Source organism: Apium graveolens, chromosome 9 (genome assembly GCF_009905375.1).
Source record: "Apium graveolens cultivar Ventura chromosome 9, ASM990537v1, whole genome shotgun sequence".
NCBI classification, from domain to species: domain Eukaryota; kingdom Viridiplantae; phylum Streptophyta; class Magnoliopsida; order Apiales; family Apiaceae; genus Apium; species Apium graveolens.
In genome coordinates, this window is record NC_133655.1 from 286287821 (window position 1) to 286311516 (window position 23696).

Below are 23696 nucleotides of genomic sequence, written 5' to 3' on the forward strand. Positions count from 1 at the left end.
AAATAAATGGGGGTGAGAGCACTCGAACTCGAGACCACCCCTAAACTGAGCTCTAATACCATATTAAGTAATTAGTTACACTAAAATCTTAAGGTGTTAGATGAATGCTCGATCTTCTACTCTTTAATAAGTGTTTCTTTGGGATGGGAGTATTGGAGCCGAGGAAATGCCAACTATGAGAACATAACTTGTTTAAAGTTCAGTTCATCCACGAGTGAAAAAATACAAGTAGAACAAATAAAATTTTCATTACATGCCTTGCGGACTTTTGTACAAAGAGCAGTTTCAAATACAATGAAAGTGCTAAAACCTAAGCTCTTTGATACAAATATTCAGATTCTACTGCTTGTTAGATAAGAGTTAATAAAAATAATAAAACTAGCTCCGTCACTCTTGTGTCCCTTGATTCCTGTTGCATGGAAGGTAGATTCTTGTATACACAATTTACTTCTCCCAACCTCTCTTGTGCAGGTGCGTGTTTGAATCGTGGGATTCCTTCTCAGTTAACGGGGAATGTGAATGAGATTTCAGTACAAAAATGTATTAGAACCTCGTTTATGATTCTCCTGATCCAAACCGCCCCTGAATGTCAAAACTTCATGTGATGGTGTGTTTTTGACAGTTTCATGTCTCTTGTTCATGGGTTTTGATGGAGCTCTATCTTTTAATCCAACAGCTTCTCATTGTTGGAACAAGTTTCCATAAATAGAAAGGTGTAAGCACTGCACAGACTGCCACAGGGCCTGCATGTTCTTTTGGACCTGAAATTTCTGTTTTAAATGACTACTACTTGTGGGAGAGTCTGATGGGCAAGCCATTCTGGGGAAGAGCAAATGGAGCATATTGAATTCCTGTTTGTGGGCCCATCATACACCACCTGCAAAGGTTATAGATAGCCAACACATTAGTCATCAGCATCTTACATTAAACTTTCTATTTCTAGAGGCAACAAAAACTGATAAAAGTAGGTAAGAAAGCAGCAGCAGCAGTATGGTAAAGTTGTCGAGTATTTTCGTGTTTCGTATGTCGAATATCAATGTTAAACACTAACTTTTCATGTCGTGTATAAAATTGTTGGATAATATATACAAACCTACCTATATTTTGTGGTCATGTGATGTACAATTACCAAAATCTCCATCTTGGCTAATTCATTTCCTGGACAAGAGTGGGTCCCATTGCCAAATGGCATAAATGTGTTGGGCTTTGGGGAAACCTGTTAAATCAACAGAAAAGATTGAATTTCAGATCATGGAAGATTTGTTAACATGATGATATATCAATCATGATTTAGATATTTGTTTGACTTTTTACCTCAAATCTTGAAGGATCAAATTTCTCAGGCTCTGAATAATTATCAGGGCTGTGGTGAATATGTCTAAACAGTGGCAATACTTTCCAACCCTTTGGTATTGAATATCCTACATGATAAACATTCACATGTCAGCTCAAATGACTCATTTTGGCACAAATTTAAAGAAAATTTAGGTCTGAATGACAATTATTTTAGCAAACTGACCTTCAAACTCAACATCTTCAACAGCTTCTCTGAATGTAAAAGATAGTATTGATGAAACTCTGAGTGTCTCTTGGATAACCCTAGAAGTAAAAGGCATTTTTTTAGTATCTGCCCAAGAAAGATCCCTTTCTTCACCAGATTCTTCTTTTGTCCTCATTATTGCCTCTTGTTCTTCCTGAAAAATGTCAGGGCAAAGCACACACTTTTAAGTCCTTGATACCATAACCTACTTACGTTACGTCCAATTTCTAACATCCTGAGGTTTTAGGAGAACTGGTAACTTAACAGATATCGACTAGGCTTGTGAAGTAGTGATTGTAATCGTAAAACTTACTGTGACAGTTTGAAGAACACTTGGATTTTCAGCCAAGTACTTGACAATCCAAGTCAAGGCACTAGCAGTTGTGTCGCGGGCAGCAAATATAACACCGATCATGTTATCTGCTATTTGTTCATCAGTAAGATCTTCTTTGTCACCCATGAAAGATCCTAATAAATCAGTGTAGTTGTGCTTCATTTCTCTTCTAAACGAGATTATTTTCGCGATGATTTTTGCCAGTTCTTGTCGCGCTTTCATTGCTTTGTGGAAGAGTGTTCCCGGAAGATTGACAGGCATGGAATTGTAACCCTTTTCAAGATTGTAGTAACACTTCTTCAGGTCCTCTCTGTAGTGAATCCCATCTTTTCCGAAAATAGAAAGTAATGCCACATTAAATGTGTACTGCAATGACAGAAAAATAACAATATCAGTAAACAATATCTCATCAATACCTAATAATTAAAAAAACAGAGGTCCTCTGGTTGTAACAAGGAACATACTGTTTTCATTTCTTGGAAAGTGTTGATTAGGCCACCTTCCCAGGATTTAAGAGATTCAATAGCTAATGATTCGATATCAGGGACAACATTCTTGACAGATTCAGGCATGAAAGCGCGAAGAACCAGCTTCCTCAACTTGGCATGGTAAGGTCCATCATGAAAGAAAATGGCTTGTTTCCCTAACATCCTTTCTTTACTAGCTGGAAATGTTGGTTTAAATAGATGAGATTTTGTTACAAGCACAAGCTTTGCAGCTGCAGGGCTTGAAATCATAACACAAGGACATCCTAATATGTGTGTCTTGAATATTGAACCAAACCTGTCAAAAACAAGAAGATTCAGTTAAAACTAGTTCCACTAGTCTAAACTATTGGATGCTAATTTTAATATTGCTAAACAGGGTGGCCTGACTACAGGCGAGCAAGACTTGCGTCTTGGGTCCCCGACACTCAAGTGCCCCAAAAATTTCTAACTTCTTCAAGTAAATATATATGAATTTTCATGATATATGTATATTAGGGCCCAATAAATTAGTTTCAACTAGGGCCCCTCGAATCTCAGGTCGACCATGTTGCTAAAAAAACCGATTTTCAGTTATTTTAGAACATTCGTGTATTCTCGCAATAAAACTAGTTCTCATTTGAGTAAAAGCCTGTATCTGTGCATACAAACTTACTTCTTGACTTTGGAGGCAAAGAAGACATTTGGGTTTTGCGAGTAAAGTTGGAAGGTTTCACCGATGTAAGGCCATCCCATGGTGCCCGGAGGGAGAGGCAACTTCCGGACACCGGAAACGAAGAATTTAAATAGGGTTCTGAGAGGAATTATAGAGAGAATGATAGGGAAGAAAATGCAAAAGATGGTGGTGAAAATGAACTCCATGTTGGTTTTGTTTGATAATGAAGAGTGTTTGTTAGTTTGTGAACAAGTCAAGGAGGGGAAGGGGTATATATAAGGAAGTTAAAGAGAAATTAAAGGCCTTTTAAGTTAACAGCTCAGTCCCCTCGCACGGAATCTCCATACAGCTATTAGGTCTAGTGAAAGTTTAGATTTTTTTGTTTAATGAAAAAGGGGCTACGTGTTATTTTTTTGTTACTGGGTTCGTGAAAAAGAGTAGTGCTAGGTTCCGTATATCTTTCTCAAAAATTTTATCAAATGGCTGATAGGTGACTTATTTTAATTCGTGGGTGCATATTAATGCACGCGGGTCCCATTTTATTAGTACGAAGGTCACCAACAATTCATGTGACACATCAGATTTGGAAAAAAAATTGTGTAAAAATTTGGAATATCTAGTATTTTCCTGTGAAAAAATGCAGTAAACCAATAATCTCGGTTATTCATATTTAATTTTTTTTTGTTAATTTATTTTTCTCTTTTCCATTTTACCGAGACAAGACCGAATCTAGTAAGTCATAAATATAAGACATGTTGTTAGAATCAATGGACACAAATATTTTCTTAAATTATGATGACATTGTATTTTATTATATTTATAAGATATTTGCGAGGAGATTGTTGGATTTGCTTAAACTATTAAAATATTGCACTTTTAGCATAGTTTATTCACTACATTACTCTCTGTATTTTAACTCAAATAAAAATATTAGTTACTGGTTCTTACGGTCGAAAATGACTTATAAAGAAATTTCACTTAATCCCCTTTTGTTCTAAATATTTGATTCCCATTTATTCAGAGGGGATTCAGAAATTTTTACTTAAAGAGATATTGGACAAATTTTGAGAAGATATATAAATAATATATTTTGTGATACTATCATTTATTTTTTGGAAAATTTATTGATAAAAAATATAAAATTTCATTTTAGAAAGACACATGTCTCTGTGTGCCTGTTATTATATCCTCGACTTTCAAGGTACGAATTCCGATCATCATTGACACCGAAATTGTCCGGTACGTAACAACTTGTGAGCCATCGACTCACCTCGATCGAAATTTCCCAAAATTAAATTTTGTGTTTAGATACTTAGAAAAAAACGGATCCAAGAATAAATTTTACAACTATTTTTTTCTAAAAAAAACTTTTAATTTTGATATATTAATGATAAAAACTTTATAAAAAAAAAAATTCTAACGTTCGATCACCTATAAAATACTCCACTCGTCCGAACCCTTGATATTTCGTAAGGAGAATGAAAAAATCTTTCTTGACGAGTTAAATTCACTCAATTATTCATTTTATTTTTGACAATATAAAAATTCTCGATATTCTGTAAAAAAAATGAGAGAAATACCGTTTGGTACCCGCTCCGGCTCGGGTAGGAGTAAATAGAGGTGTTAGCCGTTAAGCGACGGTATTGATGATGAATTGGGGTTGGGGAGGGTGGTATATTTGGTATTCAGCAACTCCTGATAAACCAGACAAATGGAGCTGATTCATTTACACGTCTGTACATACATGATATTTACAACAAACAACATGCATTATATTTCCTCGGTCTCACTAAGTTGTTTACGTTACTTTTCGGCACGTTTTTTTAATGTTTGTTTAAAGTATACTTCCATAATAATTTGTTTAAAAAAAAGAAAAAAAGTTTAATGTTTAAACTTTTATTCAAAAAATAATTAAAAAAATATTACGAAACTATATTTTATTGGATACTCGAAATACATGTAAACAATATATTTAAACTATCTAGCAAGACAGAGTGAGTAAGTACTACTCCCTCCGTCCCAAAATGATGTTCCTATATTGACTTTCGGTACTGTTCACGGTAAACGATTGACTACTAATTTACGTTTAATCTATAATATCAAACATAGTCATGAGTGATCTCGTTGGATTCGTATTTATTAGTACTTTAATACAGTGAAATTTTTATATTTAATACTAATATGAATTTAAAGATATTAACGATCAAAAGTGTGCATTGGCAAACGTGTCCAACACAAAAAGGAAACGTTTTTAGGGATGGAGGGAGTACCGTTTTTCTCTCCGTACAATTCTATGTACTTCTCGTCACCCCGTCTTTTGCTACGCTACTATGCTCTTTGAGTCTAATTTATTTTTATATATTTTATTTTGAGATGTCAATTATATATTTTTCTATATTTATCAAAAATAACAAAAAATTATAATATAAAATTAATTGCATTTACTTATATCTACTATTTTTTTTCTACTACACTATCTTAATACATTAAATATTAATTGATCTCAGCATTTTACTCATTTTTCTTATTTTTTTCATAAAAAATATTTCACTTTTTTAAACCTCCGTGCCGAAGTCAAACATATACATTCTAGTGGGACGATTGGAGTATCTACCTATAAAAAATGTCAAATTATATTTGTTAGAACATATACTCAATTGTAAATCATATAAGTCAAATTAGTAAAAAAACAGAGGGTGACGTATTAAAATTTAGGATCTAAATTTAGTCCTAAACTTTCATACTTGTGAATTTGAAAGAGTTAATTAGTTAACATGTATTGTAATCCAAGTATTCAGTGCACAGCGCATTAGAATTCATTCATGACTCGTTTGGTAAACTGAATTTCATTTAAAATTCTGGATTTGATCAAATAATTTCTTTGAGAATTTAGATTTAGATTTATCCAGGATATTCAAATATTAGTATAAACATGAGAATTTGAAATGATAACGTAATTTAAAATCCCTAATTTGAAATGAAATGTAAGTTTCCAAACGCCCTATGATTGTATTTGTATAATATAGAATTTAGAAAGGAAAATTAAACACAGCTATTGGCATCTAACGACAGGAAGTACTTATATTTGGTAATGCATATCATTTTGCACCATTTTTAGTATGAAAATGTTATACATAAATGAACTAATGAATAAGTAGACAGAGAACTTGTTGGTTGAGACAATTTTGATACCATTGAAGTTGCAAATTTTTAATCTCCTTTCAGAAATGCCAGGAAACTATACCAGAAATATACATGTAAATTTAATGAGTATTGTTAGAGTAACAAGAAAAATTATAAAAAATTGTTATCAAATGAGATTTTATGATTGATGTGGGGCTATAAAATAATTAAATTAATGTTATTGATGTGAATGCATGAGTTTATTTTCATTTAACAAATAAAAATCTGACACGTGGCATTTTAAAAATATTTTGGTAATCAATTCTGTACCCGACATTTTTCAAATATAATTAACTTTTGTTATTATAAAAAACTATAATTAACTTTTAAAATTTATTTTTTTGTGCATTTCTCGGTCATCCTAAAATTTATGAAATTCTAGTTAAATTAAATTTACGAACTTTTAACTTTTAAACTGTCTCGTTTATGATCGGCTTGTTTGATACCATCAAAAACTCCGAATTTGTTTATAAATTTTTAAATAAGCATGGTATAAATATATTAAGACCCCAAAATTTGATTTCAACTCCGATCGAATATAATTCAGAGTGGGTACATACATAGTATATAAGAAATTGTAGAATTTCAAGATATTGTAGAAATATTGTTTTTTTCTGCATACTATCTATCAAATGTAATTAAAATATTCAACTTCTAGATATATTGATTTATTGATTATGTGGTGATATATAATTAAGTACACTAGGGGATTGGAGTTGGATCATAATAATATCTAAATAGCAGAAAAAATGGAGACAAATTACTTGACTCAAAAGTGAATAAAACAAATTTGAGACAAATTATTTGACTTGAAAAGGTGATAAATAGACTTACAACTACAAGAACTGTATGTAGGACCTACATTGGAGGTTGAATAACAAACACAAAATCAATGAAAAATGGTACCTGCTTCTATTTAATTTGACTATTTAAAAATCCATGAATTTGTTAAAAAAAAATTGTAGTACAAAAATAGATTGAGAAAGTCAAACGAAGACCGTGGAGTTTGCATCGGAATTGACTTGAATTTTGCAAAATTATCAATAAAGCTAGACTTTCTCAACTCCATTACAAATTTTGTTAGGTCAAAGCCACTCAGGCTCCGTTTGGTTTTCTGTTGAAAACTGCTGTGGTGTGAGAAAAAATGATGTTGTAAAAAGTGTTGTCATAAAAATTAGATAACTGTTTGGTAAAATTTTTTAATTTATTCAAATTTTGAGATATAATATATATAAATAATGTTTTTGAGAATCTATGATAATGAAACTGATAACTACCTCTTGCAAAAGCAGAAAACAACTTTTTTCAAAAGTATTGGGAACATGTTTTTTGCTAATAGCAGCTTTTAGACCAAAAACGCTTTTCCAGACAGCAGCTTTTAGAATTTACCAAACACCTTTCTGACAGTTTTTCAGCAAAAAACTGCTGTAACTGTCGGCAACAAAGACATTACTACTAATTTGGCATGGGAAGTTTTTTTTTTGAATGAAGAATATTATTTAAATAGCTAAAGCATCATACACAATACTCTCCAACACCATTTGTGGAGGAGACAAGAAATCATTAGAGCTATTAGCCTCGCAAGGCATCTGAGCTAACAAATGTGCCACTACATTGGCTTGCCTTTTAACAAAGGAAATAGTTAAGTCTGAACGATCATCTACCAGATTACGACATTCCTGAAGGATGTTTCCCACTTCGAGGTAATTTTGAGAACCCTTTGACAGAGCTTGCACAGTGATTAACGAGTCACTTTCAACTGTAATATTGGATACTCCTAACTCCAGCACCCATTTTAACGCTTCCAACACGCCTTCTGCTTAGGCCTCATGAACTGGTACCTCACCAACTTTGCACATGTTCCGAGCTTTACAGAAACGACGCTCATGATCCCTGAGGACCATGCCCAGCTTAAAACTCGAACTCCCTGGAATTACTGAGGCATCGACGTTGACCTTCAAAGCACCAGGAATTGGTGGAATCCAGTGATTCACTATACGATGTTGATCATGTCTTCTTGTGTTGGCTCTATTACTCCTCATACGTTGCATATCACGCCACTGACCCACTTGCAGTGTACTCCATTGCATTGCCAACTCTTGAGTCATCACTTTATTTTTCTAAACCTTCATATTTCTAGCCGACCATATACCCCATAACCCAGTGGCAATTAACACCAACTTCTCCTTGTCGTCCATTGCCAACCTCTAGAGTAGCCATTCAGAACAAGACTCTACTGATGATGTATTAAGCTCCATTCCTAGATATTTCCAACACTCTTGAGCGAAATTGCAGTCTAGAAAAATATGCAGTAGCTGTTCGACACCATGCATACACATGGGACACATGATAGTGGTTTGAACTCCCTTACTACGAAGCAAATTGCGCACAGGCACAGTGTTTCTGCAAAAACGTCATAGAAAAACACGAACTTTATGTGGTACCTCCAAGTGCCATAACTTTTTCCATCCTTCATTGTTCCGTTCTGGAAGATGAACACCACAATTATCATACCAGAATTTATAGCCGGATTTCACAGTATACTTACCATCCACCGAGAGTGTCCAAGCAATACGATCTGAAATCTGATTTTGAGGGATAGGTAAAGCCAAGATAGCATTGACATCACAATTCGTAAAGAGATTGTTAACCTTTCTAACATCCTACTGTTTAACACCGGGCAGAAACAGATCAGATACTTTTATTCCACACGGTGAATCCATATACGTGTTGTCTACCATATAACTCTCCTTGCCCCTTACCCAAGGATCCTCAAATATTCTAATACTCTCACCATCCCCTATAACCCACCTGAATCCTTTTTTCAAGAACTCCTTAGCTTGCCACAAGCCAGACCAAATATAACTATCTCCACCTCCACGTCTAGCCTCAAATAAACTAGTGTCTGCAAAATACCTCACCTTGAATACTCTGGAAACTAATGAATTCGGGTTGCTTAAAAAGCTCCAACAGTGCTTTCCAAGTATAGCAAGATTAAATCCAAGCATATCTCGAAGCCCCAAGCCTCCTGATCCCTTCGACATACACATATTCGACCAAGATAGCCATTTAATCCCTCTACTACCACCTCCACTCGATCCCCACCAAAAGCTGTTCATAATTTTCTCAAGTTCCTTGCATAAAGATTTAGGTAAAATAAAACACGACATAGCATATGTAGGAACAGCCTGAGCAACATTACGGATTAAGACAGCTTTTCCCGCTTTAGATAAACATTTTGCACTCCAGCTTTTTACTTTGTTCCACATCCTCTCTTTTAAGAAATTAAATACCTGCTTCTTGGATCTACCTATAAGTGAAGGCAATCCAAGATATCTTCCTGTGCTCAAGTCATTATGCACATCGAGCAAACTCTTAATGTCCACCTGTTTATCAACCCTCACATCGGCACTAAAGTAGATCCCGGATTTCTGGAAATTTATTGCCTGGCCTGACTGTTGCTCGTACTGCTGCAGGATCCGTTTAATCTCCCTGACTTTCTCGATAGATGCTTTACATAACAAGAAACTATCGTCTGCAAATAAAAGATGTGTGACCGCAAGCGCTTGTTGATGTATTTACAGCCAATGATTTTACCTTGATCAACAGCGTTCCTTAGAGCACTTGAAAGTCCTTCAACACAGAATAAGAAGAGGTAAGGTAACAGCGGGTCACCTTGCCTCAGTCCTCTTAACGGAGTTATGGGACCTATCTGAGAGCCGTTAAAGCTGATAGAATATGAAACTGTAGATACACACATCATTATCCAATCGATCCATCTGGCAGAAAACCCCATCTAATACATTTGATGTCTTAGAAAATGCCAACTTACTCTGTCGTAAGCCTTACTTACATCTAACTTCAAAGCAACACCACCTTCCCTATTTCGAGCTTTCTGTTTCATTTGATGTAATATTTCAAAGGCTACTAGAACATTATCCGAAATAGCCCGTCCGGGGACAAAAGCAGATTGGTTTTCAGAAATAATACCTGGCAAAATCACACGAAGACGGTTTGAGAGAACTTTGGTAATGATTTTATATAAGACATTGCAGAGGGCGATTGGACGCAAAATTTTCATGGAATCTGCATTGTCTTTCTTTGGTATCAGAACTAGCAGCGTATCATTCAAGTTTGCAGGAAAAGTAACGTTCTTCAACCAATTGACACAGCACTGAAATACATCTCTCCCTAGCAAAGCCCAAAAAATTTGATAAAATGCAGGATTTAAACCATCCGGACCTGCACTTTTGTCTGGATGCATTTGTTTAACCTCTTCAGAAAATTCTTTGAAGGTAAAGTCCTCTTCCAACTTCCTATTCTGCTCGTCTGAAATAACAGGGTCAAATATTGGTAGGCTTCGTTCTTGCATCTCTTCCACTTGACCAAACAGATTTAAGAAATATGACTTAACCACACGACACATACCTTCATGATCCAATACATACTCCTCATTAACATCTTTCAGCTCAGAGATATTGTTTTTTTTCTTCCTTGTGGTGGCGAAAGCATGGAAGAATTTAGAATTAGAATCACTATCCAAAAGCCATAACGATTTGGCTCTTTGTTTCCAATACGCCTCTTCGTGGATCAAAAGTTCTTCTAATTTGTTTTTTTCCTCAAAGTATCGCTTCGTTACACTGTCATTATCACAGGCTTCGTACAATTCCAGCACCTCCTTTTGCCTTCGAATTTTCTCTATAAACTTGTTAAAAAACCTTCTCCCCCATTTCTCTATGAACTTAGACAGATCCAACAGCTTAGGTAAAAATTGTGTTGGAGGTAAATTTTTCCAATGCCCCGAAACTTCTTCGTGGAACGACTTTTCTTTCAGCCACGTATTTTCGAATCTAAACCGAAATTTCTTCTTTGGATGATCACCACTTAGCAAATCCAAGTGCACTGGATCATGATCAGAGAACACAGTATGGTGAACTTTCAACTTACACAATGGAAATTTCCGCCACCAAGAAGCCAGTGCAAAGGCTCTGTCAAGTTGCTCCCGAACCCACTCATTTTTGCCTATACTCTTCTCCCATGTATACATACCACCCAAAAGGTCAAGTTCAATGAGTTCACACTCTTCAATGGTACTACGAAATCCATCCAAAAGTGATTGAGGATGTTTATGCATACCACTCTTATCCCCTTCACTTAACATATCATTAAAATCACCCATTAAACACCACGGCAGTGATGATTTGTTACTCAGAGTTTTTATTAACTCCCAAAATTCTCTTTTTCGCGCTCTATGTGGAAAACCATAAAAGCCAGTTAATCTCCAACAATGGACGTTATTATTAAGAATATGAACATTTATAAAGTTGCTAATCGCATCAACAATCAGACACTCAACTTTGTGATCCCAAAGCAAAGCTAACCCGCCTCCTTTACCTACAAGTATTTTGATTTTGTACACGTATTTTAAGATGCATAAAAGTTATAGTTTCGTATTTTTTTAAAAAAAAATTATTTTTGAATTAAAATTTAATATGTATATTTTTATTTTAAAAAAATAAAAATATTTTAGGAAATTATAACTTTCCACTTTTCTTTCAGCCACGTATTTTCGAATCTAAACCGAAATTTCTTCTTTGGATGATCAACACTTAGCAAATCCAAGTGCACTGGATCATGATCAGAGTACACAGTATGGTGAACTTTTAACTTACACAATGGAAATTTCTGCCACCAAGAAGCCAGCGCAAAGGCTCTGTCAAGTCGCTCCCGAACCCACTCATTTTTGCCTATACTCTTCTCCCATGTATACTTACCACTCAAAAGGTCAAGTTCAATGAGTTCACACTCTTCAATGGTACTACGAAATCCATCCAAAAGTGATTGAGGATGCTTATGCATACCATTCTTATCCCTTTCACTTAGCATATCATTAAAATCACCCATTAAACACCACGGCAGTGATGATTTGTTACTCAGAGTTTTTATTAACTCCCAAGATTCTCTTCTTCGCGCTCTATCCGGAAAACCATAAAAGCCAGTTAATCTCCAACAATTGACGTTATTATTAAGAATATGAACATCTATAAAGTTGCTAATCGCATCAACAATCAGACACTCAACTTTGTGATCCCAAAGCAAAGCTAACCCGCCTCCTTTACCTACAAATATTTTGACTTTGTACACGTATTTTAAAATGTATAAAAGTTACAGTTTCGTATCTTTTTTTTAAAAAAAAAATTTTGAATTAAAATTTAATATGTATATTTTTATTTTAAAAAAATAAAAATATTTTACGAAATTATTTTTTTATTCACCTTTAAACACGCATAAAAAATCATAAAAATTTATATTTTAGGATAGGAAATGAGGGTGGAAAAATGTGCTTCGATAGTATGCTACCGAATTCTTATATCACTAAAATATTTTCCTCGTTCCTTGTAAACAATGAGCATCTTTCTTCTTCTAAGCATGTACGAACTTCTATTTAATAATAAAAAATTGAAATATTTTCTTTTTCTCTCTTACATAGCATATAAAAGGTATTTTTAATAATAGAATATGAAATAAGGAATGAGAATAAGTAACGTTTTGGAATTTCAAATCCTCAACTGCATCTTAAACTATTAAGATTCAATATTTTAGGTTAAGTATAAAAAATCAATTATGGTTTTATTGAAGTTGCTCCCGGTAGTCTCATTTATTCGATGTATGTAAAGTAGTTGATTTATTTAGGGTTTTAACGGCCAATTAAACTTATGTAGGCCTATTTGTAAAATCTTCTGTCATCCCCATTTATAAGTCGAATTTATATTATAAACGATAAGTTGAATATTATTAATAACTTACTTTTTCTCAACTTATTTTGATTTTTTGCTAATTTATTAATTTCAGTCTTAAAACATATATTTTTAAATGTTAATCTAACTTAAAATTCAAGAATTTAAGATAATTATATTTAATGTTTATTTATTTTAGTTCATTTAAGTAAAAAAAATTCTGACTTATAAGTAAAATTATGCAAATATTTATTTAATTTATAAGTATTTTACTACTTATCATTTACAATTCACTTATTTATTTTAAATTATAATTAAAATATATATTACTTATCTTAAAATTTCTCAAACGGACATATACCGCCAAAATAAAAGTTCCTGAATTTCCAATATTTGTGGCCTACAAGCTCAGGAAAACAACTAATTTGCATACATACTTGTGTGTATATTGATCAGTGTTCTAAAAATCAGTTTAGGCGGCCGCCTAAACGCTAAGCGGTGGTAAAACGCACCGACTCGGACCTAGGCGGTGATTTAGACGTTTTTTCAAAAAATCGGGTCAAAATCAGGATTAGGTGGGTTAGGCGGTCAAAAATCGGTCATAGGCTGTCTAGGCGGAAAATAATTAAAAAAAAATATTTTTTTTACGTTTTTATAATTTTAAATCACTAATTTCATAATTTCACAAAATATCATGTCAATTTATAATATAAAGTATTGGTAAGAAGTAACAAGTAATCTAATATATTTATTTTCTCACTTAAAATATAAAAATAATATATTATAATTAATTTAAAAGTGTGAATTAAAATATAGTTAATATTGTAAACTCAATAATTAGTAAATAACGCATGTCGAATGTGTAGATATTGTTTAATATCATTCTAATTTTTTTTTTCAAACAAATATTTGACATGTTGATCATTATATAATTATAAAAATTAAAAATAATATATATATATTCTTCCAACTAATCTCCGACTTGCCGATTAATTTCTCAAAGGTACACTAACCGTGCTGGCACGCCTAGCAATTGCTGGAACCATTGATAAGTAGCTAGGTACATTCCGTGTTTTAAATATGAAAAGGTACGACAACAAGTCATGCATCCAACTTCTTTTTGCTTCACTTTTTGTTAATTCTAAATAGTTCTGGCAATGTTGTGTCAGTACAGCTAGCAAGAATTACGTTCCGGCATTTACTTCCCAATCTGAAACGATAAGTAATCATCTTTTCGCGATTGTTTTCTTCAAATAATTTAAACAACAAAAATTGATAACATATGAGGTCACATACTCACGTCATTCTACCCGTGCTTAAAATTTTGGTTCTGATGTTTATTCCATTCACGAAATTCTCTTGCACAGGAGATTTAGTAACAATTGCTTGATGTGGATCGGTTCCGCCCGAAAGCACCGACACAAATTTACCAAATTCGTAATATGTTGAGATAATTGGAATAAATATACACGTTATATTTAAAATTCGAACACAACTTTAATTTAGTTCGGATTTCGGCATGTACTTAACTCGGATTGTTTAATCAAACAAATTTGAATATGAGCCCGAACTCGACTTTTGAGCCCAGATTTACATTATAATAAAAAAAAGTACAAGTTATGTCAATGATCATTTTCTGCTTAAAATAGGACACTTGTCATTCTCATAATTAATCTTGATACTCCCTCTGTCCCATATTATTTTTCACCTTTTGACTTTTGTTATTGTTCGTGGTAAACGATTGACTACTAATTTACGTCCAATTTATAAGATCAAAATAGTCATTAGTGATTTTGTTGGATTCGTATTTATGAGTACTTTAATACAATAAAATTTTTATATTTAATACTAATACGGTATTAAAGATATTAACATTCAAAAGTGTGTATTGGCAAACGTGTTCAACACAAATAGAAAAAAGTTTTTAGGGACGGAGGGAGTATAATTTTAATTTGATTGACATGCTAACACTAATGAAACTATTTTCCTTTATCCCGTTAATTTTTTCTCTTCTTTTTCTTATTCAATTTTAAAACTTTTTTTTAATATTTTTTGAAAAATATCTATCAAATCTAATTTCTACTTTGTACTCCCTCCATCCCATAAAACTTTTTCTCTTTTGACTTCTGACACTATTCATGGTAAGCGATTGACTATTAATTTACGTCTATTTTATAAGATCAAATATAATTATGAGTGATCTTGTTGGATTCGTATTTATGAGTACTTTAATACAATGAAGTTTTTATATTTAATAATAATATGAAATTAAAGATATTAACAATTAAAAGTGTGCATTGACAAACGTGTCCAATACAAATAGGAAACGTTTTTATGAACGGAGGGAGTATCTTATACCGAGTGATGGCCACCACTTAAAATTAAGTAACCTACAATTATTCAAGTGATACTAAAATTAATTATACAAGCTTATGCCCGTGCGATGCACGCATTACTTTTAACACTTGAATGATTTTTAATAATATAATTATATCTTAAATTTATTATATTTTGATATATATTCTCAATAGTTAAAAAATAAATTGAAGAACATAATAAGTTTTAATAATAAATGTTGTGTGATAATTTGAGACTTGACTGAAAATAAATAAATAATATAATATGTTGTTCACGGGACTCAAGCCCTCAACCTATGAAAATTGTTAAAATAAAGAACATAAAAGTTTAAATATAATAAACCGTTGACAGGGTTCGAACCCTGAATCCATGAGAGGAGTTTAATATTAATATAATAATATTTATTATTGCATTTAACAGTTCTCATCTATCTGACTTTAAATCTGACGGTTGTTATTTGTCGTACCAAACAACTGTACCGAACAACCGACTATCAAATAGAGGGTGTTCTGCTAATAGTATAATATAGATATATATCAAGTGATACTCCTTACTTAAAATTAAACACATTATAATTATTAATTTGTTTATTTTAATACTAAAATTATAAAATATTTAACAATAATAATTATAATATAACCGAGTATCTGCGTGAAACTAATCTGGTGTCAATTAAACAAATTCGAGGTTACAGCCCTAAGAGGGATACCTCCACACTTATTTTACTTTTTGAATACAAAAATATTATAGTGAACTTAATTCTGCTAATGACATGTAGGCCAAAAGAATCACGTTTCCAACTTTCTCTCCAAAAGGACCTATAAAACTTTCTATAATTGACTTTTGAAAATAAAAAACCTTCTATTTAATACAAAATCTACATAAAAAATGACAAAAAGATATTGCATGCTTCGTGCAAGATGACTGATGAGTAAAAAATTGCTATAGTTTTATTATCATAACTCATAAGCAAGTAAGCTTCTAACATCAAACCCATCAAAATGCCCAAGTGTTGATCCATATTATGTTTGTGGCAATCTCAATATTAACAAATCTAGATCAACTAAATCCCATAACAAAACATCACAAAAAGCTAATTACCACTAATGTTTTATACTTATTAACTACTCTTTGTACAATGTATAGATTAAGGGGTTGCTCCAGAGTTTTTATTACGGAAGGAAGAAAGTCATAGGTAGGTAAAATGAGATGAAAGTTTTGAAGATAAAGTATGTACACTTGCTTTTATTCATTTTAAAAACTAGTGAACACGATGAGTTATGAAAGTGAAACTATTTTACTTAACTCGTACTCCCTCTGTCCCAATTTATCTGTCTTGTTTGACTTTTGATGGTCAAATTGACTCAATTTTGACCATAAATATAAGTTTATTATTTCATTATTTTGAAAAACTAAAAAAATACATATTGAACTAGATTGAACATACTTTCTTATGATATAATTTTTATAAATATTTTCAATAATGTGTTATGTGCAATTTTCAATTGAAATTGAGTCAATCTCACCGCAAAAAATCAAACAGGATAGATAAATTGGGATGGAGAATGTACTTGATTTCCATCTTTTTCAAAACTCGAAAATAAGGGGTAAGTGGGGTTTAAGTTCATATTATGCTAAGGTGTATGAAAAGTTTTGGGAATGAAATTATTGCATTTCTTTGCGGATTTTGATCAGTTCAAAAAATTATAACAGATAAATAACTAGCAATGATGGTTCACTCAATTAAAATCATTTTCCATTATAGATAATGGGGAGATAAATAATCAGCACCGATGATTTTTACGGCACCGGTTGCGAGTGGATTTTTAAGTGTCAAATTATAAATAGTGCACGGATAATTAATAGTATAATCCAATCAAGATATAAGTTGTTTTTAAATGTCACAGCCACCTGGCGGCTCTTGGCGAGGCGGTATTTCAAAAAGTCCCACAAAGTTGATTTTATAATCTTTATTAACAACAAATTATGCCAATGCTTCAATTTTTGACTGGTGATTCAATTTTTAATTTAAACTTTTGCCGCCCGCGTGTACATTTTTTTTTCTAATAAATTACACACGTATACGTAAAAAGTTGAACTGGCCTGATACGAGAATATAAAAACTAAATCAGTGCATCAATACTTTATTAACGCCCACATGTACATCTATTTCCACTGAAGTATGACAATCAGGCACAAATACAACCTACAAGTCCTAATTTTTTGATAAATCGCTAACATTTGTCATTTTTTGATTAGCTAATTTCGGACTTATGTTTTACATACATCAATTTATGGGATTAGCTAATTTCGGACTTATGTTAAACATACATCAATTAATGTTAAACATGCATTGTTATCAACTCTGCTCAAAATTTAATGTATTAGAATTCGGCTTAATACGAAAATATGCATGCGCACTAGTCAACAGCTCCCCTAAAATCTAAGACGTTTTCTATTATCAACACTTAAACATATGTATGTTATTATTAGCATTTCCTTCTCCTGATATATCATTTTCGAATGAGCTCTCGTATTATATTAAGTCGATAGCTCCCTTAAAATCTAAGACCTTTTTATACTTTGATTTGAATACAATTAACCTCCGGAATAAGGTTCAAATATCACATTGTCTCGTAGAGAAATGTTTGATTTACAGTTGCAATGTCGAAAATGTCGAAAGTGAAAATCACAAGTGATTATTCATACTTAGTGCTATCATTAAGAGCTCTGATCATTCAATTAGTGGATAGTGATTCGTAGTTGATTCGTCTTCTAGTAGGTTTACTTTCAAATTTTCCTGCAATTTTAAACTGCATAGCCACCAGTAAAATTGTGTAAACGTGAAATTGACATATTTATCAGTATCTAGCCGGCGCCATTACTGAAATGGCCTTTATACATGTGTATAAGATTGTGAATTAAAAACAAGATTTTATCTCTTTGTTTAACTGTAATTATTCTACAATGTTCACTTCACTTTTTGCAGAATATGACATCACCCACTTTGCAAATTATAAACACAAACAAAGAATTGACATAAGCTCCACTTGTATATATACATGTTTCAACAAAAATGGATCTTGTTTGTTGCTACATGTACAACTAATCACATTCAACATATATGCATGAGACTAAATTACACTAGGGTAAGCATATATGCCATGCATTTTATTAAAATTGCATGTTGTTATAAATAGAATATATTACTTTAATATGGTAATAAATGATTAAATTATTTTTTACAGATTTCTTAGAGCATTTCCAACCATTCCAACCATGTAAAATCCTTAGCTAAAAATCATTAATACATACTATAGCCTTAGCTAAAAATCATTAATACATACTATAAATAAAAAATATAGAGATTATGTAAAAAAAATCCATCTCCAATGGTACATTACCCTTGTCTATAAATATAGTCAACCTCTTGATGTTGGCTATATTTGTTGAACCACTACAAATCTCTAAGAAATCTGTAAAAAAAATCTAATTATTTATTACTATATTTAAGTAATATATTCTATTTATAACAATATAAAATTTTAATAACATACTATTTTTAAAACATAGCTAATCAATATAGCCAGTACCATCGAGTACAATATCTTATAAATTCAACAAATTTTACATATTGTCTTACAGGTCCGGTTTACCCAACCAATTATAGCCAACACCATTGGAGATGCTCTTACAGGTATATAGTGGTTCAATAAATAGGCAACAGTTAAGAGGTTGACTATATTTATAAATAAGGGGAATGTACCATTGAAGATAATTTTTTTTTACAAAATCTTTATATTTTTTATTTATAGTATGTATTAATAATTTTTAACTAAGGGTTCCACGTGGATGGAGATACTCTAGACTCCAATATCATATTAAGGAACTCGTTGCAATAATATCTTAAAATATATTAATATTTTAATATTTTATTTTTAATAATTTGTACCGTTCCTGTGACCCAGCTCGAATCAAAAATCAGATGTATATATGCATCCATGATGCATGTATGTATGGAGGAGTTGGAAATGGATTTCTATGTGCCAAAGAAAACCAGGGGGAGGCTAAAGTAGTTTGTCAATTAAAAAATCAATTGCAAAAAGCAAGTTGACATCCATTGTTGATCAATTGTGATGCAAGCAAAAGCTTGTTGGTGTTTTGTCTCATGAAATATATAAATATACCAAAACATTGTGTGCAATATAAATGCCTCCCATATCGTATCCCCCACATTAAACAAAATAAATCAGCTACTAGCTTACCACATTATGGGCACACTACCAGATTTTAAGCAACACCGTCTCTCCCTCGAATATAATAGTAATGCTAAATATCTCAAATAAATATTAAAATATTTTAAAACCACGTACGACATGTTTTTATTAGTGAAATTTGCATGAATCCATCTCACTTACGAGATAACCTCCGTTATAGAAATCGGCCGATTTTTCAAAAATCGCCGATAAATCGCTCAAAAATATTTGTTGATTTAACCGATTTTCGATAAATCGCCGATTTTTTTAAAATCGTCCGATAAAACGTAAATCGATACCTCAACCGAATAGTTCCGATTTCCGAAATCTGTAACACTGGAGATAACAGCTAATAATGCTGTGACCAGGGAAGATCTAGTAAGGAGTACCAAGGTACGTGTCCCCGTAAAAATCAAAGTTAATATTTTTTCATGATTTTTTTTAATTATAAGAAAATTCCCTATTCAAAATAATAATTTAATATAACTTGTCAGATATCCCTATTAATAAAAAAATTTTAAATCCGCCCCTGAGTTCTTGACTATGACAACTCACTACTCGAGAACCATTTCGAGAACGATTTTGGAAACTCTAGTATTCCTCGTACATCGGTAGTTTACTACTTTATTTTTCCTGTTTTTGGAATTGAAGTAGACTTAATAATGCGCCAATATGGGCGGGATGGGATACGATGGAATCATGGAATGGGATTTGAAAACTCCATGCACAATCTGCACAAGCACAAACATACACAGAAGAGCAAATTGGTGCCCTACACCTGATTATTGGCTGACTGGTTGAAATTCGTTGGTGGTGTACAACTGCAAAGCTACTTTTTAGTGTGATGCCACATAAATTTGAATAGACTACCATTAAAATTATAAAATTTAGTTTAGCACAAAAATAAGAGAACCATGAAAATTTATTTTTAAAAATCATCTACTAGTACAAAATATCTTTTTTTTTACATCTTTTGTAAAAAAATAAATCTTATAATCTTATAATCGTATAAACACGCGTAAAATTTAGTAACCGATTTTTTCAATTTTTTAAATTTTTTGAAAGGATTTTAAAAAGCAATCACTAATTTAATATTTTAGTTAATAATTAGACATATATATCTTATAATCTCAAAAAAAAAATTGAATTTAAATCGAACGCAAAATGTATGACAACAACATATAACCTTTGTTATTATATAACCCTTGTTATTGAGTTATCTCATCGTGCTCGAACTGTTATTAATTTGATTGATTTAAGCGTGTGACCTTGTTCTTAGAAACATGGAAGAGAGCTTAACTAATCACTTAAGTTAATAGCCAACTTTGACTCTATTAGCTACATACTACATGCAATCAAAGGCCATGAAAAGAGAGGTCAACAGGCCACCATAAATCATTCTCTGACTTTTACAGTTAAGATCATGCTAGCTGGTTGTATCTATATAAAAATTATATAGACCTCCTCGCAGTGTTATAAATTTCGGAAATCAGATTTATTCAGTTGAGGTATCAATTTGCGATTTCTCGGACGTTTTTTAAAAAATTGAATAATTTATTGGCGATTTATCGAAAATCGGTCAAATCGGACAAATACTTTTTATCGATTTTTAAGCGATTTATCGACAATTTTTGAAAAATCGTTTCAATAACAGAGCCTCCTATCTATTTAATTGTTTTAAAACTATACATATACTGCATGGACAGTCAGCACACGTGAGGCGTCTAACTAATACAGCACATGCATTTACGTACATACAAGGTACCTTCGTTTGGATGATATAATTAATATTAAAATATTAAGTCAAATAAAGTTTAAATAATATCATGCCAGCTTGTTTGACACTTAATTTTAATCCATTCAAATTGACTAAAATTTGACCGAATTTTATAGTTAAAATTCAATCGAAATTTATTACTACTCTGTCCCTCCCATTTGTTTACACTTTCTTTTTTGAGATGTCCCTTTCAATTATTTATTTTTCAAATTTTTCCAAAAATAGTATAGTTTTTATAATTTTTAAAATAACTACATCCACTATACCCACTTAATATATATAATATTGATCGGTCCCACTATTTTACTCACTTTTTAACTTTCCTCCACTACTTTATCAATCAATCGTATCCAATAATACCGCAAAGGGCAGTGTCTGAGGAGGTATAGCGTACGCAGCTTACCCTCATTCCAAAAAATGAAGAGACTGTTTCCTCCACTCTTTTATCATTTATCTTAAATTCCGTGCCCAACGCAAATGTAAATATTTGGGAGGGACGGATGGAGTAATATTTTATAATTAAACAAAAAAAATTATATCATTTAAATATATATTTAATTTAGTTTAATATATAATTTTTAATTTTTTTAAATAATATAAAAATATTGATTAATTTTTAGTCAAAAATTGATCAATTTGACCGATTAAGAAAAAAAGATAACAACTACAAAGGGACGGAAAAAGTACTAAAACCAAATGGAATTTATCTCATGGCTATTATAATATTATATTATCTTGATAATTTCGATACAAAGTGCATGTAGCGAACAGGAGACGCAACCTTTCGGAGTATTAAATTATGGTTTATGTAAGTATGATTAATCTTAGTAGGAGTAATTAGACACTAATTTCTGTACGGAACGTGAATGACTTGGGATTGTCTAAAACATGCTTGTAATTTACATTCATGTTTTACTACATAATTGGTGGAATATGATTAATCTTAGTAGGGATAATTAGACACTATTTTCTGTACGGAACGTGAATGACTTGGGATTGTCTAAAACATGCTTGTAATTTACATTCATGTTTTACTACATAATTGGTGGAATGGGATCACGTTGTCCTAATAACCTCATTTTTATAAAGGTTTTGTTGAATTGACATTGAGATTAAGTTTTTAAAGTTTCTCTTCTGTAGACCATTTAAAACGCAGTCTTTTTTTTAGGGTTTGTCCATTAGGAAATTGAGAGGCTTTCACTAGCTTTCTCCGCTGTAAATTTTCAACCCCTTCATTCTTTTTAATTCTCGTTAATTTTTTTCAGTAAAGCCCAATTTTTTAGGTGTTTGTGTGTCTCTTTTTTTGTAGTGTGTGTTTTGTCTCTCCTTTTGGAGTGTTTGTTATGTTTTTGTTTAGTCATGTTTGAGTTTATTTGGTGATGGATCTGTTGAGGACGAATTTATTAATATTTTTGGTTATCTGCAAAGCCTGCATCGAATTTGGGGCGGTGGTGATTATTACAAGAGCCCATCTTTCACAAAGATTGTTCATCTTTCATGGTTTACACTTTCGGCATGTCTATATCTGGTATCCGACATGTAGATAACTGGTGTGCCTTCGTCTTGTCTATAGCTGGTGTCCGGCATGTAAATAGCTGTTGTGCCGCATCTCCAATCTAATTTTATATGTTTCTGCATATTGGGCTAATCATAGTTTTTATGTAATATGGCCAATTGCGATTTTGTTATTTTTAGAGATATTGGTGCAATTTGGATTGTTTGGGATGTCTTTGATTTCGTTTTTAACTTCAAATTTTTTTAAATTATATGCATTAAATTATCAGGAAATAAATCATCTAATTTTTTTAGTATGTTATTTGTTTTACTATCTGGTTGTATCGACAGTTGGGGGTTTGTCTCGACTGTACTATATTCTATTTAATGAAAGCTTTCTGCACTTGTCAAAAAAAACGCAGTGTTTTAAAATACGGGAATATTTGGACGAATACTTGGGAAATATTCGGACTCGGATTTATTTTTAATTCGTTTTTGAAGTATCATTTAAATGCTGTTGTGCCGCATCTCCAATCTCATTTTATGTGTTTCTGCACATTGGGCTAATCATAGTTTTTATGTAATATGACCAATTGCGATTTTGCTATTTTTAGAGATGTTGGTGCAATTTGGATCGTTTGGGATGTATTTGATTTTGTTTTTAACTTCAAATTTTTTTAAATTATATGCATTAAATTATCAGGAAACAAATCATCTAATTTTTTTTAGTATGTTATTTGTTTTACTACCTGGTTGTATCGACAGTTGGGGGTTTGTCCCGACTGTACTATATTCTATTTAATGAAAGCTTTCTGCATTTGTCAAAAAAAAACGCAGTATTTTAAAATACGGGAATATTTGGACGAATACTTGGGAA

At 32.0% G+C, this 23696-nt stretch overlaps 1 protein-coding gene across 1 annotated transcript; it reads right to left on the bottom strand.

Annotated features, from left to right (window-relative positions):
* Nucleotides 1–239: 239 nt before the first annotated feature.
* LOC141684434 (abscisic acid 8'-hydroxylase CYP707A2-like) lies at nucleotides 240–3245 on the bottom strand. Its single transcript, XM_074489420.1, has 7 exons — nucleotides 3015–3245; nucleotides 2339–2657; nucleotides 1854–2240; nucleotides 1520–1694; nucleotides 1315–1421; nucleotides 1098–1216; nucleotides 240–877 (listed from the first exon to the last, which is right to left on the bottom strand). Exons 1-7 carry the CDS (start codon nucleotides 3218–3220, stop codon nucleotides 787–789), a joined length of 1404 nt encoding a protein of 467 aa, XP_074345521.1. The 5' UTR covers nucleotides 3221–3245; the 3' UTR covers nucleotides 240–786.
* Nucleotides 3246–23696: the final 20451 nt, after the last annotated feature.